The 25,762-nt window shown below is 42.4% G+C and overlaps 2 protein-coding genes and 1 long non-coding RNA gene across 4 annotated transcripts; 2 read left to right on the forward strand and 1 right to left on the reverse strand.

The window, feature by feature from the left end:
• Positions 1 to 178: 178 nt before the first annotated feature.
• On the reverse strand, positions 179 to 3,184 carry LOC120640675. Its single transcript, XM_039916580.1, has 4 exons — positions 3,015 to 3,184; positions 2,790 to 2,903; positions 1,904 to 2,008; positions 179 to 717 (listed from the first exon to the last, which is right to left on the reverse strand). Exons 1-4 carry the CDS (start codon positions 3,118 to 3,120, stop codon positions 461 to 463), a joined length of 582 nt encoding a protein of 193 aa, XP_039772514.1. The 5' UTR covers positions 3,121 to 3,184; the 3' UTR covers positions 179 to 460.
• A 6,639-nt stretch (positions 3,185 to 9,823) lies between these two features.
• On the forward strand, positions 9,824 to 10,817 carry LOC120640676. 2 transcript variants are annotated; one of them, XR_005661957.1, is made up of 4 exons: positions 9,824 to 10,010; positions 10,114 to 10,166; positions 10,256 to 10,355; positions 10,477 to 10,817. It is a non-coding gene; the product is annotated as an uncharacterized LOC120640676 (long non-coding RNA). The 2 variants fall into 2 exon arrangements; XR_005661956.1 differs by having other exon boundaries at positions 9,830 to 10,010; positions 10,244 to 10,355.
• Positions 10,818 to 10,940: 123 nt separating this feature from the next.
• LOC120640064 lies at positions 10,941 to 13,978 on the forward strand. Its single transcript, XM_039915955.1, has 5 exons — positions 10,941 to 11,045; positions 11,137 to 11,243; positions 12,163 to 12,237; positions 12,331 to 12,477; positions 13,858 to 13,978. Exons 1-5 carry the CDS (start codon positions 10,941 to 10,943, stop codon positions 13,904 to 13,906), a joined length of 483 nt encoding a protein of 160 aa, XP_039771889.1. The 3' UTR covers positions 13,907 to 13,978.
• The last annotated feature ends 11,784 nt before the right edge of the window (positions 13,979 to 25,762 follow it).

The following is a 25,762-nucleotide window of genomic DNA, read 5'->3' on the forward strand; positions in this document are numbered from 1 at the left end:
TCTGTCAGCACAGGATAACAGAATTTGCAAATTTCCCTCTTCTAGTGATCATTTTAATTTTCAAAATCCACAAGATTACCTATCCGGCATTTTGAAGAAGGAAAACCATAAATGCCACGGGCCAAGGATTAACCGATGGCATTCACATTTGTGCTGAAAAACTACATACAAGAAAAAGTTTGATACAGTGCATATTCTCATATTGAAGTGCAAATCCACTCACAAAGAAAAAGGTGCAAGCGGCGTAACAATTAACAAAGTACAAGCATTTGCAGAGATGTTTTTAGCCGTCAAAACCTGGAAGTACAGCGCCTACCTCTTTCATAGGCATCCCCAAACGCCCAAAGTACAGGAAAAGGAAAAATACAGATCTCAATGTTTTCTAACACTACGGTTTCAGAGACAAAAAGATATAGCACCTAAAAATCATTGGTAAGTGGTCCTCCAAAATGCAGTGTATCTAGGGATCCTCCTTGTCAAGTTTACCCAGTGCTCGCTGAGCGAACAGCTTTTCCTCTCGAGCTTTTTTCTTAGCCAAAGCTTCCTCATCCAACACTTGGATCGGTGACCACTCGGGTAGTGTAAACCAGTCTTTCTTTCCAGAGAACTGTTCTTTCCATGCATGCCATTCAGGGGCCAGCTTCAGCGCGGCGTAATCCAACGCGGTACCAGCAGCTGCAAAGGTGACCGCATACTTCACTGCTCCGAAGTGTCCACCTGCAGTCACACAGAAGGATGAAAGAATCATTTTCAGCAATTCATATCAATAGATGGTGAGGGATCCCAATTAGAAAATGAGATTCAGAGGAGCCAGTGTATTTCTCCATCTGCAATTCAAAAGCAGATTCTCTTGAGGAACATTGAAACCTAAAATTAGAAAACACATAAACTTCTAGAATAAGCACATGCACAAGTTTAGATAGAGCTCCAATCATCTGTCACTGAAAATTAATAGGATTGACAAAATACCAACACACGACAGCAGATTCTGTTGCAACCCTTCAACTTCCAGAATACAAATAAAAACGGAAGAACATTTAAAAATTCAGCTGATTGCTAAATAGTGGAGGATTGAGTTTTAGCAAGTTCAGAACAAGAATGCTAACAAGTAATAAAGTTAAGTAGGCAGATTGACAGTGACCAATAAAGATGAGCCATTGCGACAGCATTGTTATCGTACACTAATATTTAACTGAAAACCAGGAATTTACTGGATTTGAATTCAACAGAAAAATTACTGTGGTCTCAAATCAAGGCCAATCCAAACATGACCAATTCAAAATCTGACCTGTGTGCAGTATATACCGTCTACTTACTAGTATCTCACAGCCTGTAAGCTATGGATAAGATATCTCCATATGAAATTATTGAAAGTTATCAGGATTAGGCATGGCTGACTGTTGCCTCCTGACCCACGAATTGGGACCCAAGTAGATGTAAACTAAATACTATTCAATTACGCACCTTGCTGAGCATTTGAAGACACTTAAATTTCGTAATAGCAGCCTTAAGGGTACACATGCACCCCGCATAAACATATATGTGCACATGCCCATGATGATTGATGTGAGCATGCTTCTTTCTATTTCTACAACCTTCATCGGACTAGGGAATCCAGTGCTAGAACTTTGTTTTGGCCACTTATGAATATGCACAGTTAAGTCAAGCTTTAAATATTGTTTGGCTGCACCTGTTTTTTTTTTTTTGAAAAAAGAACTGACCATTATGAAAGGCCATTATCTTCATAACACTGACAAGTGATTTAGACTGTAAAGTTTGTCCCACTATCCAGACAAAACTAAGTGACAATGTTAACTGAGCAATACTAGAAATACTTCTCACTGTAACACTTGGTCTGGAAAACTTTCAAGTATGAAGGATGGTTTTTGATCTAGTAACCAACCTTGTATTCGACCGAGAACAGCTCCACTTGCTAGCCCACCAACAACAGAATTCATGGGATCATCGGGTGTTGTGGCTCGAGCATCTCTTGCGAGTTCACGTGCTCCTGGAAGGCAACAAAAATATATGTTTTACTGAAAGACGTCACATCTACCCACGAAAAATGCAACTGCACAATCCTCTGTTATCTTGATCAATGGATCAACTGTTAGCTTCCTTTTCCTGAAAACTGAACCCATAATATAAAAGCATTTAAGCCTTAAATATCTTGTTTATTTGTTTTTCGAAAGGCTTTTACTGTCTTATTCAACAAGATAGGCATGCTTACTCCATTTTCTATGCTCCTGTGATGAAAATAAATGCAAATAGATGAAAGGTTGTTCCTGTGACAAGACTGAATGCCATACATAAAACGTAGCTTAAGGCAAGCCTGTGCCAGACAAACCATAGACCATCATATAGCATAAAAACTACAGCTACCTCATACATTTACAAGGTACCATGCCTGGTAAGTTGCTAGGCATTTCCCTACTTCTGTCATTTTGAGCAAACACACACCAGTCAACTTAACTTTCACTAATCTAGATCTGCCAAGGTCCCCACAACTGACATCCAACAGCCTGCAGGCACTGCAAATGTCGATAAAAGTATTAACCATAGCTACCACTACTTCTTCAAGAGATGTTGAAGTGGGAAATTTCTCCGGTTATCCCCTCCCACACCAGGAAAGCATAAAATCATGTGAAGAAATTCTACTGCACATCCGCAATCAAATTGTAGAGCTTAACTTACAATGACCAAAACACTGATCTTTGCTCATACCAGAACCGAATGAACAAATTAACTCTGTGTATAAGTCGCAAACCTTGCAAGAACAGAGACCTCACCTCCGTAGCACCCGGCGACGATGGCAAGGTTAGCGGCGTAGGTGACAGCGGCGCGGGCGGCTCCAAGGCGCGCCCGGTGCCGCGACAGCAGCCCGAACGCGGCTCCAAGAACCCCTGCAGATCCAACCAAATCGACAAGACCCGACGGATCAGGAACGCCTTCCCAGGCTACGACCAGCTAGCTCCAAGAAACGTAAAAGAGGGTTGGGACGGGGGCCGGCTCACCGGCGGCGGCGACCGGGATGATGATCCGCTCCCTCCAGTCCTCGGAGAAAGGCGAGGGTGCCTCCGGAGTCGTTCCGTCGGCAGCCTCGCCGGCGGAAGCAGCCATCCTCGCGTTGGCGGCGCCGGCGGTGGTGCCTCGCGGTGACGGAGCACACGGCTCGAGTGAGTGGAGAGATTCGGGCTTCAAGACTTGGTCGTTTCGGGACCGAGCCGTAGCTCGGGTGGCGAGACCTCCGGGTGTGGAGGCCGCCGGTCACGGTTCGAGCGCGCTCGAACTCGTGATTTTCCCACCGGAACAGTAGTTCCCTATTGTATAGTCTCCGCTTGGATGGATTCCAAGTGTTTGCCTCTCACGCGTGGTGCCACAAAGGGACTGCAACGCGCCCGTTGCCTACGGAGCCTTGGAGGTTTCCGGTGATTTCCAGAAGGACGCGGTCTTCATATCTGTGTGTAGTTGTAGGTCTACTTATACACGTGTGGTGTGAGTGTGGTGTGCGTGTGTAAGGTGGTGCGTGCGTGCGTGCGTGTATGAACAGATGCTACAGCTGTACCCAGATGAGAGGCGTTCAAAAAGACTTGGTCGTTTCGGCCAGGGCCTGCTTGCGTGATTCGGCCCGTTGGTTACTGATGGGCCAATACCTCATGGGCTGGACACGGAGGCCTGTCGCCTGTCGGCCACTTGCACCAGCGTCAAAAAGTTAGAAACCCTACTGAAATTCTTTCACATTTGCTAACAGTGCAAACAAAACTGATTCAGAACCATGAAATTCATACTACCTCCGTTTCAAATTATAGTTTGTTTGAATTTTTTTATTCTAAATTTGATCATTTGTCTTATTCAAAAATTTTGTGCAAACATTGTCAAATTTAGGTCATTTTTGAAGATCTTGTATTTATAAAGCAATCCGCAACAAAAAAAAGTGATATTTTGTGTAAATTTTTGAATAAGACGAGTGGTCAAACTTAAGATCAAACGACCTATAATTTGAAACTTAGGGAGTACCTGACATCTGTTCCTCGCTAAAACAGCTGGGCAAATAACCTGTATAGCTTCCTTGTCTTTGGCAGAGCTACCGCAGGATCGGAGTGGACTAAGTCAGATTCCAGGTCTTTCTTTGTCTTATACCCATCGGATTGATTGTCCTGACACAACAATGTCACGCTATTAATGCTTTACCAATATTAACTTAGGCCGTGTTTAGTAAGTTTTTGAAAAGACATCTTTCTACATTTGAAGTACTAAACATAGACTAATCACAAAAATAATTTCAGAACTTGTCTGTAAATCGCGAGACGAATCTAATGAGTCTAATTAATCCGTCATTAGAGGTTATTTACTGTAGCATTACTGTAGCAATTTAGCATCTAATTACAGTCTAATTAGGTTCATTAGATTCGTCTCGCCATTTACAGACAGCAGTCGCAATGCGTTTTTTATTTCGTCTAAATTTAAATCTCCATACAGGTGTCGGAAATTTTTTTGAAATTTTAATTTTTGTAACTAAACACGGCCTTACTAGAAATCTGTGAGAAGATTTTTTTGTCTTAGAAACTAATCATGCAAACACATATATTCAAAATTGCATAGGATGTGTTAACACCATTGGCTGTCACAGAAATAACACTAATGAAATTCTTTCAAAATTGCTAATCACGCAAGCAAACACGATTCACAACCAAGAAATTCATACCTGAAATCTGTCGTTCACAGCAGCAGCTGGCCGAAGCATCCAGTGCTTCATCCTTATCTTTTGCAATGTCACCCCAGGAGTTAAATAACTCAGATCAAGAATCTTATTTTTGTGATCCGCTTGATTTGGTTTAACCTATTAACCACAACCGTGTCAAATCTCTTAATTATTTATCAAAATTAACTTAGTAGAAATCTGTAAAAAGTTTTTCACCTAACAAACTAAGTTTTCTTGCCAGGTAATATACATAAAAATACAACAGATTTCTAAAAACACCCCAATGACTTAAATAACTTGAATTCAAATTTTGTTTTTCTCTGCTCATCACATTCTTTATCCTGTTATAATCATAGTTATATGCAGTGTCCAAATCTAATCTGTTGGCTACTTTGACTTCAATTAAATTACACTACTATCGCAGAAGGATCTAAAGCATGAAAGCATTTCCAACACAAACAAGAAAAGAATAAGATTATACCTTGTCTCTTATCATAATCCCATCAACGATTGGTGTTCTCTTATGCAGTCTAGTGGACTCTTCTCTTTTCAGATTTCATGCCTTGAAGTGGGGAACATGTTCTGTCCTGACTATGTTCAAAATAGCGGGTTAAGACATTTAGTAATTAGTTTTATAGAGCCTAAGAGAAGGCTATAGCAGGGATATGGCCCCCGCTAACCTCATTTAGCTGTTTTGCAAATTGAGTAATTAAGTTTAGAATTTATATGTTCAGAATATCAAATCAAACACATGCATGTCACAAAGTTCATTACATCATGCACTGAAGTACATCTAGAGCTTCATTCCCTCGTTACATCACTGTAAAATAGCAATGCATACTTATGAGAAGCTTTTAGAAATAGCAATGCATATTTATGAGAAGCTTTTAGAAGATTAGAGAGTATGCATGAACTATGTTTGTCATGCTTCATGATAAAATGTGGAATACTCTAAAAACTAGATATTTGTATGGTTAGATAAACATGACAAAAATTGTAGAGTTAAATATTTTATAGGAAGTGTGTAGAAGATTGACACATGGTAAAACCATACGAGCCATGAAGTCCTATAAATTGGGGTCATTCCCTCCCTCTTGCCATACTATGGCATAAGAGGTCTCAAGTAGAAGATGATGAGGTTGTCATGTAGGGTAGTAGTGTTATGATAGGGTAGCCACGTAAAGAGTGTAAGAGTTTTGTTTTAGGCTATGTCTCGGCATCAGTCGATTGATAATTTGCTATCTGTCAATCACCAATTTCCACCACTGATTATTCATCCAACGAGTCTAGTTACCAGCTATGTATATTTTCATATTTCAGCCTGCTTTTGAGTGTTCCGTGCCCCTAAAATCAGACTGACTGCTTGCTACCAGTACCGTTAGTGCTTGCTTTCAAATAAAAAAATGCCAGTGCTTTGGGGCACAATAATTTTCTCATAGATGGAAGCCTTTAAACAAGGGTGTTGTTGCTGTTATAGGCACTGCCCAGTTGCCACACACTGAGCACGTCCTTGTGTGTTTGTCTTTTTGCCAACTTTAGTATAACTAAAAATAGCAAAACAGAACACTGATATTTTTTTTGGCTGACTAGAATACAAACAAAAATCACAATAGACAATAGTAAATAGAAAACATGTTCTGCTTTCTAAGCAGCAAAATAAACATAAGAAATGAAAAGGTACAAATAAAATTATTTGTTGACTAGAACACAAATAAAAATACAAGAAAAACAATAAATAAAAACATGTTGTGTTTTTCCAACATTAGTTGAAAAAATAAAAAAAAATAAAAAAATAATTTTTGGGCTGACTAGAATACAATTAAAAATCACAAGAAAAACAACATATAAAAATTACAGGTATGGGCTGACCATAAATCCAGCAGAAATAACCTAGGCGAATCACTAATCAAACTATCACACTCTGATTTGGGATTGAGGGCACGAGAGGAATAATAGAAATCTAAAGAGGAAAACTGCAGAGGAGCAATAAATTACTAGGCCATTGATTCGCCGGCCACTCTACTTCCCTTGTCTCGCCTCCCGCAGGAATGAATCTCCACAGGGAGAGGATCTGAAGAGGTGATAAGAAAAAGTGGAAGTCGGGCAATTTCACCTCAAGACCTAGCAACACTGAATTTTAACCCGATAACACTAAAGCGAACCCAATAAATGCCGAAACGGGCACAATATATACTACAACGGACCCGATTACATCAATTAGACATGAGATTGATCCTAAGCGTCCAGCCATGAATCAATGGTTGATGGAGGTGATTGACAAATTGACAAGATCTCAATCGATTGACACTGAGTAAATCTGTTTGTTTTATACTAAATTATGGTGAATATAGAGTTGAGTCCCCAAATAGAGTTGGTCTTCTATACTGGCAACTAGGTGAAGGTCTTTTTGGTGTAGTGTGATATAGGGTGGTACCACTTCTTGAAAGTCAGTGTCAAGTTAGTGGCACCGATTTTGCAACAAATACTAAACTAACAATAAATAATTATCTAGTTTAGCTTGCTAAATAGCTCTTAATTTAGCGGCTATAGCGGGATATATGGGACTATTAGTGGATTTAGCCTTTTAGAGATAAAAGATATATATTCTAGTCTTCTTTTCTCTCATATGCTATAATGGATTATAGCGGACAAAGAAAAATAAAATCCAACCAAATTCCGTCATCACAATGATGTAAAGCCGTCAAGCCATATTATGTGGAACCAAGAAGCAATCAACAATGTATTTGGCATATCCAAGAACAAAATGAGGCTGTACAATAATCTTAGGGTTGAAGTAATCAAGAACGCATATGGGGATCCCAGGAAACAAGACCCACCTCTGTAGCTGTGTCAGCTGGAGATGAACACAGCACATGATTGAAACTCCAAGAAGATGGCGATGGCAGTGGCGGCGGCGGTGCTGCTTCGCTGTCTCCTTGTGTCCCAGCTGACTTCCACGCCTCCACCGTCACCTCATCGTCCGCGTACACCTCCACCATCTCCTTTCCTGCAGTGCCCCGCACCGGCAACGGGCTCGGCTCCTCCGCCGTCGCTTTTTCAAAGCATCGTCCCGCTCCAGGGACGGGCTTGATCCATTGTGGTGGCGGCGGTGGTGATGGTTCTTGTCTGTCTGTCATGCCACATGTGGACTTTGGTCTTTTTCTAGTGTTTATTTCTTATTTTCCCGTCCTTCTTGGAAATTCTGAAATATATAGCTGACTGCTGAGATGGTGCTTCGCTATACTTAGTCCTTGATGATTAGTAGCAAAATGAGAGAAATGACTATTTCCCTTTTTGGGCATTTGAACATTGTTTTAATCTTTTCATACCCAAAGTGGCAAACTCCTACCAAATGGTTTTCAATTCGCGGGTATTTTTGCTTTGCATGCAAGTTGGAGTGGACCCTCCCTATCTGAATAGGTGACAATAGGTGTGCATGTCCATTGCCATGTGGCAACATTTGCACGAAATTTAAAGGTAGAAAATTCAGATTGTGGTATTAGATTGATTGATTGCATTTGAATATGGCATTTATGTGCAGTTTGCTTTAACTTTGATGAGTCAAAAACATTTACTCACTATGGACATTACAAATCTAACTTCAAAAATGTAGAATTAATTTAAATTTTAAATAAATACTTGACTCTAGATTTTTTTAAAAAACTGAGTGGTTTTGATCGAAAACATTAGCTTTAAAGTTCCAAGTGAAAGTTTAACTTGAAAAAAATGAGGCCGCACACATTAGTGTTGTCTTTATTCATCGGACTTTCTCATCGATTTTGGGGGCATTGCATTTGTGCTCAAAAGTTACCATCACTTTTACCAGGCACATTTTACATTGGTATAACTATAAATCAAATTTGGGTGAAATCCACATCAATGTATAGTCTCAATTGCAGTTACTACTATCGTCCACAGCCAGAGAAATGCTTATTAGTACCGGTCATAGGGGCTGTTTTGTACCGGTTGATTCAACCGGTACTGGCTGGCCGGTACTAAATGGTCTTCCATTTAGTACCGGTCGCAACAACCGGTACTAATTATGCCACCCATAGAAGAAAAAATGCAAATGGTTGTGAAGATTCGAACACACAACCTCAAGTCTCCCGTATAGCTTCCTTTACCATCCCATCTCTGCATCACATGTGCCTACGTGCGAGATACTTTCTTTTTGAAGTAACCCATGAAGGCCTATTTAGTACCGGGTCAAAACACCGACTGGTACTAAATGTCACCCTTTAGTACCGGTCGGTGTCATTGACCGGTACTAAATGGCCGCGCCATTTTAGTACCGGATCATAACACCACCCGGTACTAAAATATGGCATTTAGTACCGGTCGGTGTTACCGACCGGTACTAAATGACTTTCGAGGACAAAAAATTTCTGCCCAGTACTAATTTCGCACGTTAGTACCAGACGAAAATGTGTCTAGTACTAACGTGTTGGACGAATGGCCATTTTTCATGTAGTGGTCACATGCAAGTGCAGGACTCCAAGGCAGAAGAGAATGCGGTCATCAAGATCGGTCAGCACGAAGAGGGGACCTGGAGAAAGAATTTGTTTTATATATTAAAAAGGTGGCGTTATGGTCAGCACAAATGTTGACACCAATACACCATGCAAGATGAAACGGGAAAATATTTGGTGTGAACCACTTCTTCGGTGGAATTATGAAAACCCCTCTAAAAAGCAGACTTAAAATTTGAAAGAATATTGAAACGATACACATCCATAGTTCATCCACACACACACGTCTTTGTTGCAAAAGTTGAGATGCAAAAATGAACGGATGTGAGGGTACATATAGGCACACATGGCAGTAGCATCATTAGGTATGCATCCGCACGCACTATGCAACAACTACGGATAAACGGCAGGGCCGGTCCTGATATTTTGGGGCCCGGGGCGAAATTGGAGATGGGGCCCTCTAAATTGTAGTGGTGACTAATAATAATGGTGGGTAATGACTTTGTACCGGTCGGCCTTAAATTTGAGCGTCTTTACGGCCGCCTCAATCTGCCGTTGATTTATGATCGGAGGATTCACGGAGGCACGCAACTTTTCCATACTCCACTAGGCAAATAAGCTTCCCGGAGACCCGGACCCACTAGCTCAATGATATCCCGCACCCCTCCAACCATTTCGCATTTTGTGTGTCCTCCCCCATCTCTATCTAGGTTAGCATCTCCCTCCTCTCTATCTCATGCATTCCCTCATCAATTCATCGTTGTTGCCCTCAGATCTGGTGATTCCATGCGGGGTGGGAAGTGCAGATCAGGGATCGAGAGGCAAGGGCACCCACGGAGGTGAATCATTGGGCTGTTGTTCCCATGGATTTTGTTGACGCTCTTCCTTTTGTCATTGCAAAGCGAACTGATTTTGGGCGGATTTTTTCTGGTGGATTTTAAGGTGGAGATGCGAGGTGAATCCAATTGGTGGAGGTGGAGCCGATGCTCACAAAGGTGAGAAATCATCTGTACATGAGTCAGTGATTTTCTCCATTTGGAATCGATTTGATTTTGGGTGCTTATTTTCCTAGGTTTTCTGCTAGAGGGAGAATCCCAAATCGAGGAGGGAGGAGGAGCTACTCACACGGTGGTGCATGGCAGGACGCCCTCCGGCTGCTCCTAGTCTACGGGAACATCCCCAAGGTACCGTCGTGGGTGTGCGGGCTTGGCTTGGCTCCCCTGCTCCCCTGTTCCCAATTTCGTGCGCATTAGCTAGATTTGTTGGTTTCATGTGCGATAGTCTGATGGATGGTTGCCGTGGCAGTCTACTGTTGCAAATGATGCCCCGGAGCTACCGGCGTGCTGGCTATCGGGGGGATGCATTCTGTTGGTGGGAGTGTACATCCAGGATCTCGCGTAGATCGCCGACCGCTGCTACACCATGACTGATCACAGATGTGGCCCTGAGGGATGCCATTTGGGCGGAAAGAATGCCACCATGCCCGAGTGTTCCTGAAAGGAGGGATCCCGGTGAAGTTGGGGGCATTGTTATCGAGATTTTAATCTTTGTTTCCTATATTTTATTCATGCATCCACGGTTTGCTCGTCTTGCTTCAAGACTACAGCAGCGAGTGCTGGGGATGCTGCTGTGACATTGCTTGTGAGAAGATCTTTGTATTTTTTTTGTACCCACCATCTTGATTTGAATTTCTGTTGTTAGTCCAAATCAAAGAAAGTGGTATCTTGATTCGAGTGCGGCATGGTTGCTAATCGAATGGTACTAATGCAATGAGGTTGCTTTTGGAAACTGCAGAGACGTGTGCTGATGATGGTGCGGCTATCGTAGGCGAGCTCGAGAGAGTGCTAGACAAGGCCAATGCCTATGCTTCCAAGGTCAGCATTCCTCTTGCAATCTTTGCACTCATGCAGCTGCATCATGCTTTCTGTTTTATCCCACACACTTACCTTGCATTTTCATTCATAGTTTCAACTTGCTGGTAGTGGCCGCGCGTCAACAGTGGCTGGAGCAAGAGCAATCATGACCTCCCTAATGTTCTCCGAATCCTCTTGGTCTATGTCTCATGGCTTCAGGTTAGCATTCCCGCATGAGAACAGAGGATATTTAGACTTATGAAACCCTTAACTAATGCCTACAGAATATTACTCAAACTGCATTATGATACTAAAGAGCATTGAAAAGCACTGACCAATTTGTTTTCTTTTTCGCTAGTTCTATATTGATATATCATATTGGTAGCTGTTATTTTCATTGGTATGGTCTAGTATAAGGCTACAAGCTTATGATTTGTTGATTTACTGAAACTACTCGTAACAAAAATTAAAAATGCTTAACTGATATTATTAAATGTGTACTTAGTATTAACTAAAATGCTTATAATGTGTCCCTTATGATATTATTAAGAAAATTTCCTTTGTTCAGTACTGATATGTACTTGATTTGTTCTAAGAATATGGTACAATACAAATCTCACTAAAGTGGATTTTATAGTACTTATAATAGATGGAAAATGATCTCATCCCGTCTTGCTCATATTTCTACATTTTTCATGCTTGTTTCCATATCTTCGTAAAACATAGAAATGGGATGGGAAACAAGTCATGAACTCAGTTTTTATATGCATCAGATGCTTTTTATAATTTATCCTAGACATTTACCATGCACTTATTCATCTGTTTTCTCTTGTTGGTGGGGCTAGGCCTCAACCGCTACCGGACCACATATTTCATCATGCAGGCAACATACCGTAAACCAACTAACAAATATGTGGTCCAGTAGTAATGGTTAAGAATATGGCAAACTCGGTGTATTTATTGGGGCAATTCTTCTGATTTTTCAGATACGCAAATCAATATATGTATTCAGACAACAATGTGTTAACAACTAGGCAGAATAATGCAAGTCTTTAAGCAATTTTTTTATCTCTCATGCCACCATGTGTTTCCACTGCTACAAGTTCTCTAATCAAATCATTGTTTTGCTGGTATCCAGCTGGAAAAGAGGAAGGATCGAGGCAGCTAGCGCGGAGGATCGGAGGATCTGGTGCGGATCTTTCAAGTGCATGAGGTGCGAAAGTAATTTCATTCCATATCTCTCTATATTTCTCTCGCAGCCCACTTTGCATCCGTAGTAATCCCCCTCTCCATTTTTTGTGCACAGTGGTGATGAGCTAGCAACTAGTTTCCTTCAACTATTGCAGATTGCAGTTCTTAGGTTGGTGAGTAGCTCTATCTATCGCAACCTCCACAGGGATGCACCGGTGAACAGATTGCAGCTCTTTGGCGCATATCCCATCATGGCTATTAGGTGTGCAAGCAATTTAATCCATTTTCTCATCCGTTGCCGTCCTGCCCCTCTCAAATGCCCTTGAGCATACCCTTTTTTCAAATCGAGCACTTATCTGTAGGCATCTATATATTTTAGCATAGTAGTGGAGATGAAAATTCTGAACTGAACAAATATTTGATAAATTCTGAACACCTAAGTAGTTTACTTATTATGTTTTAGCAATTTTTTTAGTCTAGTACATTCTATTTTTGCAATCATATTTTGGCACTCCAGCATATCCGGTAGTGTTTTAGTATCGCTCTAACATTGACTCCTAGAAGATCATAGTTAGAAGCTCATTTAAATACTTAACCCCTCAGCTCCTATTTTTTACCTACAATTCAGTAAGCAAAACGGTGTTATTTACCAAGCAAATTAGGGGGGTATAGCAGGCAAATAGGTGCTATGTAACTAGCAAACAACAAATGCATTCAAGACTAGCATTTGATCACAAAATAGACATGGGGCATCACAAAATAGGTAGGGGGAAAATTTATATAATTAAATTGGATTCGCAGTAAGCAAAATAAGTAAATTAATTGGCAATTTTTTCTCAGCATATTCATGCACTTATTGGGGTGGGGGTGGACTCCAGTTCAGTAGTGAAATCTTGCAATTTTTTTTACTACATCTCTTTTTTTCTTATGTGGTTTGTGACTACATGTTACCTTCAACCTTTTTACCATAACATTATGTAGGTGACCAAAATCAGAAAAATATAGTAGAATCAAGCAGATTATTAGAGTCAGCTAGAGAGGAGTTACCTTGTGTGGTTAGTCCGGGGGATTTTATATTTCTATTTGCTTGGCAGGATAGTGCAATTTCTCCAGGCAATAATTTGTTCATATAAAGGCATAACAGAGTACTTTGTGTAAGCAATTTTCACAATATTACTGCTAGAATCCACAAAACTAACATGCTGCTTTTCCCCCAACTACATTTTGCAGCTTGAACACAAAGGACCTTTGGGTGGGGTGATTGGGGGTGGAGAGGGGCCAGCAGCGTGCAGGTGGAGCATGGGCGCGTGATCAAGCAAGTTCTATTTTGGATAGATGACAACTATTTGTAGATGCATTGTAGACATAGAAAAAATTGGGGGCTCAGATTCTGTTTCTCTTGGGGGAAGGGGTAGTTGCTGGGGATGAACCCTAAAATCACTGCAGATGAACGCAAAAACTAATCTGCAGCAGCATTTTCTCTTGGGGAGCGGTGAAAAATGTATTTCCCTGGTTTAGACAGTCAATTTTATGGCACTATCTTCGTTTTCCTTTGCATCTACTTGAGCTTTTTTTTTTCCTTCGGTTAATGGTGCCGGCGGCTGGAATTTAGCAGTTTAAGCTTTTTTTTTTTGCTATATAGGGGCAGCAGGGGCGAGGAGCCAGCTAATTTATCTCTGGAGGCAAGTTGATCACGTGGGGAAGAAAAGAAAGGGGGCACGCAAGTTAGCGGGGCCCAAGTGGAAAGCGACAGTTTTTTTTTTCTAAAATAGAGCGGCCGTACGGAAGACTAGTCTTATGGCCGGCCGTAATATAGCCGGGTCCATAATGGTGATGGTAAATCTATAGAAATTTTTTCCAATAAACAAATTCTTGCCAAACATTTTATACTGCATATTATTTTTTTGCAAAATACAGTATAGATGTAGACGCTCATAAACACACACTTATATCTATGAATACACGCACATAATCCTACCTCTACAAGCACCTCCTAGAGACTGAGGCGCCAAATCCTCAAGACCGACGAAGCCACTACTGGCGCCTTGTGAAGAGTAACATAGCTATAACTATCAATATCATTTAAATATTTCTTGAAGCTTAAAAACTAAAAGACAAATATCAATCGAAACTTTAAAGCTATTGCAAAGCTACAAATTAATAAAGGTGTTGGCTCAACTGAAATGTATCACTTAGAATTCTCAGATCACAATATTATCTTTCTCTAACTAATGTCCAACGATACATTATCCATGGCCGGCTTAGGAGTGAGGGCTAAATTCTTACCTCTCCTGTTGCCTTCTTCAGTTCTTGAAGCGCTGGTGTGCTCGTCTTTGTTGCCTAGCTTCCTATATTTGAGAGTCGCCGCAACGCATCATTTCGTTTCTCATTCACTCTGGCTTGTACGTTCTAATTGTATATGTACCTCTATACATATTATACCTGAACGTACGTGCACTGTGGGGCCCCTAGATTTCAGGGGCCCGGGGCGGTGGCCCCTCTTGCACCCCCTCAGGGCCGGCCCTGATAAACGGATAAGTGTCACTCTGACTGGCGTCGGCTCGTGACCTTACTTTTCGAGCAAGTAGTATAGTGGGCTTTAAAAAGGTTGAATCCTAAGTGGAGGGGAAAATAAGAGAGAGAATGAAGCCGGCATTTCCCTTGCCACCCGGCTAAATGAGCTTTGTACTGCTGCATGTGGACTCAGATTAGCTGAACCTGCAGCACGCAGCCAGCAGCAGGCGCAGCAGCGGGCGCATGGCCGTGCATGCCGCCGTCAGCTGGCTGCGTTATTGCTCTTCCAGGCTGTCCCACCTAGAATTTTGGGTCTACTCAGCCTGCTTAGGGCGCTCGGGTCCCTAGATGCCCTCGATAAGACAGCCACGTCAGCATTGTGTGAATAAAATAACATGAAGAGAGAGAAAGCGTCGCTACACCTAGCGAGCGCCGCTAGCACGAGCCTCCACGTCGAGCGGGCCACACTCACGCGGTACTATTTGACGAAGATGCTCAGGATGGAAGTAAAATAATTTATCATGCGGGACCTATGTTTGTTGTGCTAAAGATAAATTGTTGGAGCAGTTGCAGTTTGTGCTCTTTTTATTTGAGCTGTATGAAGAGAGCACAAACTGCAACAGCTCCATGGTGGTCACCTGGTTCAGACAATGAGACAAACGTAGGTGAGTCATGTTAATTGTTGCAGGTGCCCTTACGCGCGTGTTCTACGTTCTAGTACCATGGTGGTTACCTGTTCAGCCAGCCTTTCTTGCTTTTCCTGGCTGCCCCACCTAGAATTTTGGGTCAGCTCAGCCACCGCTTATGCGCGTGTTCTGTGTTCTACCATGGTGGTTACCTGGTTCAGCCAGCCTTTTCCCGCCATAGGTAAATTTTTGATCCTGGCTACACCATCGAGGATACGCCCTCTCATTTTTCTGAGAAATTGTAACCGACCGTTGTGCAGGACGTGAGCATGTAAATTTAATAATTTATAGAGGTGAAAGGAATTAATACGGAAGCGAGCTCTGGTGCGAGAAGAGCTAGAATGTTTCCTTTTGAAAAACTACGGTACCGCTACTGAAATAACACAAGTTGCAAGTGAGAATGTACATTTTCCTCTGTTTTCTCGGAGAAGATAACAAATGTAGCAGCATAGCTAGATTTTTTTTAAAATAAAGCTTAGCTACACAGTATGTCCAAGCCTGATAAATTCTTGTTTTGACATCTGCTTGGAACAATAGCTTTTTTTTTGTGAATATGGAACAATAGCTTTACTCATAGGGACAAATGATTTCTGAGATTTTCACATTACGATGAGTCCAAGCTTTTACGTTGTAACTAATGACCCAGTGTGGTTTCGAACTTAAATGTCAAGAATATTTCATAGAACTATTTAAACCGTATAATTTAACCCCTAAGTGATCTGTACATTGGTTTTCGCCTCGATAGCATACATCAAGGACGAGTGGGCATGGGCATACATTTCATTAAGAAACAAGAGATAGTTTAAATACAAACAAGGACGCGACCTGTGAATGATTAAAATTTTGGTAGTGTTTAGTCGGAACATTTTAGGGCAACGCAAATGGTATCTGATAGCACTGGTAATGGATACAAAGTAAACCAATGCGGACATCGTTGGTCCAATCCTGTTTCTACACTCGCTGTACGCAAAGCCAACTCATGGTCGATTCCGTCGTATGCAGTCCGCGAGTTCACGTGGTGGGTCCCACGCCAACTCGATTACTCCCTCCTTCCCCGTTTATAAGGCATGGTGGAACATGATACGGTCTTCTAAACAACACTTTGACCATTTATTTATCATATATTATATCACTTTTGATTATAAGCTTATAATCATTGTAAACTATATTTGATTATGAATCCAATCATATGAAATTTGCATTATAAAAACAAAAATTTAATAGTCAAATTATTGGTCAAAGATGAGAAGGTTTGAATCTTGATATACGTGTATGCCTTATAAACTGGGAAGGAGGGAGTAGCTTCCAGCGGCCGGCCTTATCCTTTCCTTCCGGAGAAAATTTCATATTTGACACCGTCAAAATTACAAATCCCTTCCTTACCCTCAAAAATTGAAAATTCCCTATTTGATACTATTCAAACTTTCATTCCTATTATGACATTGCCATCTATCTGAGGTACTATCGGCGGCGACGGATGGTAGCGACAGGGGTGGGGTGGCCGGCCGGAGCTGGAGGCCGGCGGCTCTGCAGGGAGGGAGGCAGGGGAGGAGAGGTGTAACACCTCAGGTGTTTAAAAATAATTAGCAGGATCTTTAACTATGTCATCATGCATAATCATCGAGATTAAACTAAATAATACATTTCTTGTATGTTTACAAATGTATGTGTATGTATGTATGTGTATGTGTGCAAGTATAGTGTGACTTGGTAACTTTTTATAAATAACTCAAAACAATAGCTAGTAAAATACATTTACACATCCCTAATTACAGGGTCTACAAAAACCTAGTTGACATCATGATAAAAAATAATGATGACTCCTCATAAAATGACAAGTATTTTTTAATCATAGTTTTAGAAAATTTAAAATAACTTTCAAACCTTTGCTCAAATAAAATTTTGCCTAAAACCAAAGTGGTAGGATTTCAAATGATGAACAACTTTCGTATTCAAAATTTTTCGAGTTTCAGTTGAAAATTTTGAGAAAATTTTGGTCAAACCTCGCTCTCTCTCTTTGTTTCTCTCTCTCTTCTCTCTCCCCTCACCCTACTCCTTTGCTTCGGCCCTGGCAGGGCAGCTCGCTGCGCCCTGCCGCTGCCTGTGCCGTCGCTGCGGCCATTGCCAGCCATGAGTGTGTCTCTTGCACGCCCCGTTGACCTTTGCTCCATCCCATCGCCGCTGCAACACGTCTCCTCCACGCTGCGCCCCTGCTCGGCTTCGATGGCGCGCCGCGACGCCGCCGTGGCGACAAGCAAGTCTTGCCGCGCGCGTGCTCGCCACCACTGCAGCTCGCCTTGCCCTCTGTCGTGCCTGACCTCTCCTCCCCTCCCTGGCTCGCCTATAAAAGGGCCGGCGGCCCTCCATTGCCGCGCCCAAGACCCGGCGCACGCCCACGGCGCCGCCGCCCCCGCCATTGCCGCCTGCCGCTCGAGCTCACCGTCGAGCCCCCTGCTCCGCCCCTCCTCGACCCAAATCGACCCCCCAAGATAGCTTCCTCGTGGTCCAGTGAACCTCCCTGTCTAGTCCTCACCCTCCTTCCCGCACTGGAGTGCCGCCGCCGCCGTCGACTCCTGCCGCCGCCCTTACTGCTACCGCGGCGAGCTCCGTCCAGTCACCCCCGACGCCGTCCAAGACCACCTTTGGGTCGCTCTCGATGTCCTCTAGCTCTTCCCCCACTTCCCCCTCGCCGCCGGCGAGCTCACTCGCCGGGAACCGGACCGCCGCCACCTCCTCTGTTCCTGGCTCCGGCCAGGGGCATGTTTGCCAGCCCCCAAATCATTTCAGGGGCCTAGATGCAAGTTTTCGTTTTCGTTTTCTTTTGTTTTCAAAAATATTAAAATTGTAAAATCTATATAAATTCGTAGAAAAATCGGAAAAATGCAAACTCAATTGATCTGAGTTCCTTGTTACTAGCTCTACAAGTTTCATTAAATGAACTTTTTATTTGCTCACTGGTTTTTGTTATTGATTAAATACAAATTTATTAGTCCTTTATTTAGATCTCAAGTTCTAGCCACGATCTGTTAGTTATTTTTGGACAGATTATTGTAGACTGCAAGTGTAGGACTCTGTAAAAATGTGAGGTCTATTTGACACTCCTAGCTATAGGTTTTATTTAGGACTTGATGTATGCCTAGTATAAATAGTTTTATTTATCCGAGATGTTCTGATATGATTCATGGGTTCAAACTTTTACAATACCTTTAGTTTAGTGCCCAGATTCTACAGAAAAAGTTTGAGAATTTTTAGTTAAACCCAACTGGACCAAATGATTTTTGGTAAGGATAAATACATTAAATCATGAAAAATAGTTTGTGCATCTAGAAAAATCTTATATTTTTACCAGAGATGGTATTTGTGCACTGAAATATTGCTGGAAATATACGAACCTCTGAAACTTAGTAGAACTACCTCTAGAAATTATTTTCTTTACTGTAGTTGTACATTGTTCTATTTTTCATGACCTGTGTGATGCTTAATTAAATGTGAAAGTTTTGCAGCATGCTCATAATTAGGTAAACAACATTTATTAAAAGTTTCATTACCAGAACTTGCATATTTTGCCCTGTACAAATTCATGTTGTTTTCAGCAGAGGCTAGGTAAAATATTTTTCATGGTGTTTCTGCTGCAGGAAATGGACTGAAATTTTTATGGTAGATTTCTTATCATGAATTGCCTGCGGTGTAAAAATTTCATGACCAGGGAGTGTAGGAAACTATAGATTTTGATTTAAACATGGATAACTAGTGTAAATAAAATATTAACTAGGACTTTACCCGACAGCACTGCCGGATTACTCCGTTTGAAGTGTGTGTTAGCCGGGATTACCTTTAGAGTGATGGTTAGCGCACTTGAACCGGATTAACTAGGGCGGTTCTGCCACAGCTGGTATCAGAGCCGAACAAAGCGCCAGCTGGACCCTCTAGTGCTCAGCCACAGAGGTATCGCATTGTGCAGAATGTTGCACCCCAGATTCCTCAGAAAGCCCCTCAGCAAGGGCGTTGGGTTATCAGGCCTCCACTGCAGCAGGGCGTTGCACGTTTCCATATTCCTCAGTTAACTGGCCCAAGGCCAAATGCTCCACAGTCCGCCCGTCCAAGTGATGGAAATCGTTGCTTCAATTGTTGGAGCTCAACTCATTTCGCCCATGAGTGCCCGCAACCCAAGCGACAAAACCAGGGCCAAGGCTCTAATCAGAACAACAAGAACAAGGGTAGAAGGCAGACTATTCAGGTCAGGCAAGGGCGCATCAATTTCACCACTCTTGCAGAATTTCCTGAGGGCGCACCAGTGATGACGGGTATATTTTCTATCCACAACAAGCCTGCAGTTACATTATTTGATTCTGGTGCTTCACATAGCTTCATTGGTGCAAAATTTGGTGCAAAAGTGGGTTTGGATTTTATTCACACGAAAGGGTCATACATGATATCAACCCTAGGGGGTAAAATTGCTTCAAATCAAATAATACGACTTGTGCCAATCAAGCTGGGTAGCCTAATCATCAACACCGACCTTATACTCCTACCTCTTGAGGGTATGGATATCATCTTGGGGATGAATTGGATGACTCAGCATGGGGTTATAATAGATATACCCGCCAGAGCTGTTGAACTAAATTCACCAAAATATGGTGCCACTACTCTCTATTTACCATTCCGAGAGTGTATCAATTCTTGTGCATTTGCCATTAGCGCATCCAAACTAGAGGAAATTCCTGTGGTATGCGAGTACACCGATGTTTTTCCGGATGACTTGGCAGGAATGCCACCAGATAGAGAGATTGAGTTCGTTATTGAACTACAGCCAGGCACTGCCCCTATCTCAAAGAGACCATATAGAATGCCACCTAAGGAGTTGGCCGAGTTAAAAATTCAACTTCAAGAACTTCTAGACAAAGGCTTCATTCGCCCTAGTGCAGCTCTCTTTATAAAGAAAAAGGATGATAGTTTGAGGTTGTGTGTGGACTACCGACCTCTCAATGCGGTGACAATTAAAAACAAATATCCACTTCCCCGCATTGATGTTCTCTTTGATCAACTGGCTGGAGCTAGAGTTTTCTCAAAGATTGATCTTCGCTCTGGCTATCATCAGATCAAGATTCGTCCATGTGATATTCCTAAAACCGCATTCTCCACACGATATGGACTCTATGAATATTTAGTCATGTCTTTTGGTCTCACAAATACGCCTGCCTACTTCATGTATCTCATGAACTCGGTATTCATGCCTGAGCTTGACAAGTTTGTCGTGGTTTTCATTGATGACATCCTTATTTATTCTAAGAATGAAGAAGACCATGCTAAGCACCTGCGCATTGTTCTCCAACGTCTTCGGGACCATCAGCTCTATGCTAAATTTTCCAAGTGTGAATTTTGGCTAGGTAGTGTGAAATTCTTGGGCCACACTATCTCTAGTGAAGGCATAGCCGTTGATCCTAGTAAGGTGCAAGAAGTGATGGACTGAAAACCTCCTACCTCCGTTCATCAGATTCGTATTTTTCTTGGTTTAGCCGAATATTATCGCTGATTCATTCCGGATTTCTCCAGGATTGCTAAACCGATGACTGAACTGTTGAAGAAAGGAGTAAAATTTGTGTGGGATGAAAAATGTGAAAAGGCTTTCCACACCCTAAGGGAGCAGTTGACTACAGCACCTGTCTTAGCTCAACCTGATAATACCAAGTCCTTTGACGTGTATTGTGACGCGTCGGGTACTGGTCTTGGTTGTGTGCTCATGCAAGACAATAGAGTTATTGCTTATGCGTCACGAGCTCTTTGATCCCATGAGCAGAATTATCCTACTCATGACCTCGAGTTAGCAGCTGTCATTTATGCCTTAAAGATATGGAGGCATTATCTTATGGGTACTCATTGTAATATCTACACCGATCACAAAAGTCTCAAATATATCTTCACTCAAGCTGACCTAAATATGAGACAAAGACGGTGGCTAGAATTAATCAAAGATTATGATCTTGAGGTGCACTATCACCCAGGCAAGGCTAATGTGGTAGCGGATGCACTGAGTCGTAAAGCTCATTGCCATTGCCTATCTGTGGAATCCTATACTAAAACCTTATGTCATGAGATGAGGAAGCTCCATTTGGAAATGATTCCCCAAGGCACTTTAAATCACATCTCAGTTGAACCAACTCTTCAGGATCAAATCATTATGGCCCAATTACATGATAAAGGTGTTGGGATCATTAAACAAAAACTCTCTCAAGGAGAAAGGAAATATAAGTGTTTTCGTCAAGACCATAACGGAGTCCTATGGTTTGAAAGTCGTTTAGTTGTTCCGAAAAAGCATGATCTTCGAAAGCAAATTCTCGACGAAGCACATCTTTCCAAATTTTCTATTCACCCGGGCAGTACCAAGATGTACCAAGATCTTAGGCAAAATTTCTGGTGGACTAGGATGAAAAGGGAAATTGCTAAATATGTCTCTGAATGTGACACCTGTCAGAGAGTAAAAGCCAGCCACTTGAAAGTAGTCGGTTTACTTCAACCTTTGCATATCCCATCGTGGAAATGAGAAGACATAAGTATGGACTTCATTGTTGGATTGCCAAACACATCCCAGAAGCACGATTCCATTTGGGTTATCATGGATAGACTCACCAAGATGGCACATTTCATTCCGGTACATACTACTTACACTGCCAAGAAGTATGCTGAGATCTATCTCGATCGCATTGTTTGCTTGCATGGGGTACCCAAGACAATCATTTCTGATCGTGGTACACAGTTCGTTGCACGCTTTTGGGAACAGTTGCAAGCATCTCTTGGGACCAAATTGATTCGAAGCTCAGCTTATCACCCACAAACTGATGGACAAACTGAGAGGGTGAACCAAATCCTAGAAGACATGTTGAGAGCTTGTGTCATTCATTATGACAAGAGTTGGGACAAATGCCTAGCTCTAGCGGAGTTCTCATACAATAATAGTTACCAAGAGAGTTTGAAAATGACACCATTTGAGGCCTTATATGGTCGACAGTGTCATACTCCTTTGAGCTGGTCGCAAATCGAAGAACGAGTGGTATTCGGACCCGATCTAGTAGCAGAGGCAGAAGAAAAAGTAAGGGTAATACACATCTAAAAGCCGCCCAGTCTAGACAAAAGAGTTATTTTGATAAAAGGAGAGAGCCTTTGCAATTTGAAGTGGGTGATCATGTCTACCTTCGAGTCTCACCAACCAAGGGTGTCCAGAGATTCGGAGTAAAGGGCAAATTAGCTCCCCGATATGTTGGCCCTTATGAAATCACTGAGATTTGTGGACCCGTGGCCTATAGAGTGCGACTTCCTCCTCAACTTGTAGCGGTACATGATGTTTTCCATGTCTCTCAACTCAAGAAATGTGTCCGAGTCCCCACCAAGATCATTGAACAAACAGAAATATTGGTAGAACCAGATCTCTCTTATGTCGAGTATCCTATCAAGGTTCTTGATCAAAAGGAAAGGGCCACTCGAAGAAAAGCAGTTAAAATGTACAAAATTCAATGGAGTCACCATACCGAAGAGGAAGCTACCTGGGAAACTGAAAGCTACCTAAATCAAAATTTCCCCGGTTTTCTGAATTCAACTGGAGGTACACCCCCTTTTCCGCACTTAGCTTGCTTATCTGAATCTCGGGATGAGATTCTTTTTAAGGGGGTAGGCTGTAACACCTCAGGTGTTTAAAAATAATTAGCAGGGTCTTTAACCATGTCATCATGTATAATCATCAAGATTAAACTAAATAATACATTTTTTGTATGTTTACAAATGCATGTGTATGTATGTATGTGTATATGTGTATGTGTGCAAGTATAGTGTGCCTTGGTAACTTTTTATAAATAACTAAAAACAATAGCTAGTAAAATGCATCTACACATCCCTAATTACAGGGTATACAAAAGCCTAGTTGACATCATGATCAAAAATAATGATGACTCCTCATAAAATGACAAGTATTTTTTTAATCATAGTTTTAGAAAATTTAAAATAACTTTCAAATCTTTGCTCAAATAAAATTTTGCCTAAAATCAAAGTGGTAGGATTTCAAATGATGAACAACTTTCGTATTCAAAGTTTTTCGAGTTTCAGTTGAAAATTTTGGTCAAACCTCGCTCTCTCTCTTTCTATCTCTCTCTTCTCTCTCCCCTCACCCTGCTCCTCTGCTTCGGCCATGGCAGGGCAGCTCGCTGCGCCCTGCCGCTGCCTGTGCCGTCGCTGTGTCCACTGCCGGCCATGAGTGCGTCTCTTGCACGCCCCGTTGACCTTTGCTCCGTCCCATCGCCGCTGCAACACGTCCCGTCCACGCTGCGCACCTGCTTGGCTTCGATGGCGCGCCGCGACGCCGCCGTGGCGACAAGCGAGTCCTGCCACGCGCGTTCTCGCCACCACTGCACCTCGCCTTCCCCTCTGCCGTGCCTGACATCTCCTCCCCTCCCGGTCTTGCCTATAAAAGGGCCGGCGGACCTCCATTGCCGCGCCCAAGACCCGGTGCACGCCCACGGTGCCGCCGCCCCGCCATTTCCGCCCGCCGCTCGAGCTCACCGTCGAGCCCCTGCTCCGCCCCTCCTCGACCCAAATCGGCCCCCAAGATAGCTTCCTCGTGGTCCTCACCCTCCCTCCCGCACCGGAGCGCCGCCGCCATCGTCGACTCCTGCCGCCGCCCCTACTGCTACCGCGGCGAGCTCCGTCCAGTCACCCCCGACGCCGTCCAAGACCACCTTTGGGTCGCTCTCGATGTCCTCTAGCTCTTCCCCCACTTCCCCCTCGCCACCGGCGAGCTCACTCGCCGGGAACCGGACCGCCGCCGCCTCCTCTGTTCCTGGCTCCGGCCAGGGGCATGTTTGCAAGCCCCCAAATCATTCCAGGGGCCCAGATCGAAGTTTTCGTTTTATTTTTCTTTTGTTTTCAAAAATAGCAAACTTGTAAAATCAATATAAATTCGTAGAAAAATCGGAAAAATGCAAACTCAATTGATCTGAGTTCCTTGTTACTAGATCTACAACTTTCATTACATGAACTTTTTCATTTGCTCACTGGTTTTTGTTCTTGATTAAATACAAATTTATTAGTCTTTTATTTAGATATCAAGTTCTAGCCATGATCTGTTGGTTATTTTTGGACAGATTGTTGTAGACTGCTTATCAGGAAATGGACTGAAATTTTTATGGTAGATTGCTTATCATGAATTGCCTGCGGTGTAAAAATTTCATGACCAGGGAGTGTAGGAAACTATAGATTTTGATTTATACATGGATAACTAGTGTAAATAAAGTATTTTTGAGTTGCTTGGTTGAGTAGTGTTTTGGGAAAAACCACCCTGGTTCCCTGTGAACTAAATCATGTTAATTAATACCCGATAAATGATTGCCCCGTGACATGGTTTTAAAAATAGTTGTTTTCAAAGTTGGGTTTTGTTGGATTACAACTCTATAGTGAAGAAATGAATAAATCGTTACTACTAAAGTAACTCACGCATATGCATTCATGTAGATTCGACTACTCTCGCTGACGGTACGTACGAGCTGGTGCCGGAGTCCGAGAGTGAGCAGCGTGAAGCTCAAGTTAATCTAACTGAAGTTGCTGAAGACCTGAACTAAAGTTCAGAAGAGCTCAAGGCTAGCTCCGCTCAGGAAGGCAAGCCCCAGCATGTCCTATCTATTTTAAATTTATGCAACTGCTTATATTGCTATCTACTTGTGCATTTAAGTTTGTAGGAATTGTTTGGAACCCTAGTTGCATAATCTTAAGTACCGATGTTTGAATACTAGAATTGATAGGTCGCTAGTTGGCTATGCTAATGGTTCGGTAGAAGTCGAGTGATTTCCTGTCACTCGCGAGAATTATAGGAGCTGAATGCTTACTACACAATGCAATATAAGGTTTATGGGCGGGGTTGTTGTACTTGTGATACCCCATCTGTTTAGTGAAAATGGATAAGGCCGCGGTGTGTGGTAGTGGTGGTTAAGCGTTTGAACGTACTAACCACATGCCGAGAATATGGTAATCGATAAGCTTAAGTACCTGATGGAACCAGCCGTGGAACATACTCCCTAATGTCTGGTCTTTGGTCACGCACGGGTGCAGGGCACCCTAGGGCGGTGGGCCTGTTCCATGCCCTGGGAAAAAGGGGAAAAGTCGCGTGGGTGATTTCATTCCCCATGCGTGTGTTTAGGTCTGACTGGCCAGATTAACAAATTTGATTCGAATCGTCCGCTTCTCACAGATATTGAGACTGCTTAACCCTTTTACCACATAGAGTAAGAAGTGGAATAATGATGATGAGGAATATGGTTGAATGATGAAAAATAATTATTTTTCACCATGTATGCTATTGGATAGATG

The sequence above is a fragment of the Panicum virgatum genome, chromosome 7K, assembly GCF_016808335.1.
Source record: "Panicum virgatum strain AP13 chromosome 7K, P.virgatum_v5, whole genome shotgun sequence".
Classification (NCBI taxonomy): Eukaryota; Viridiplantae; Streptophyta; class Magnoliopsida; order Poales; family Poaceae; genus Panicum; species Panicum virgatum.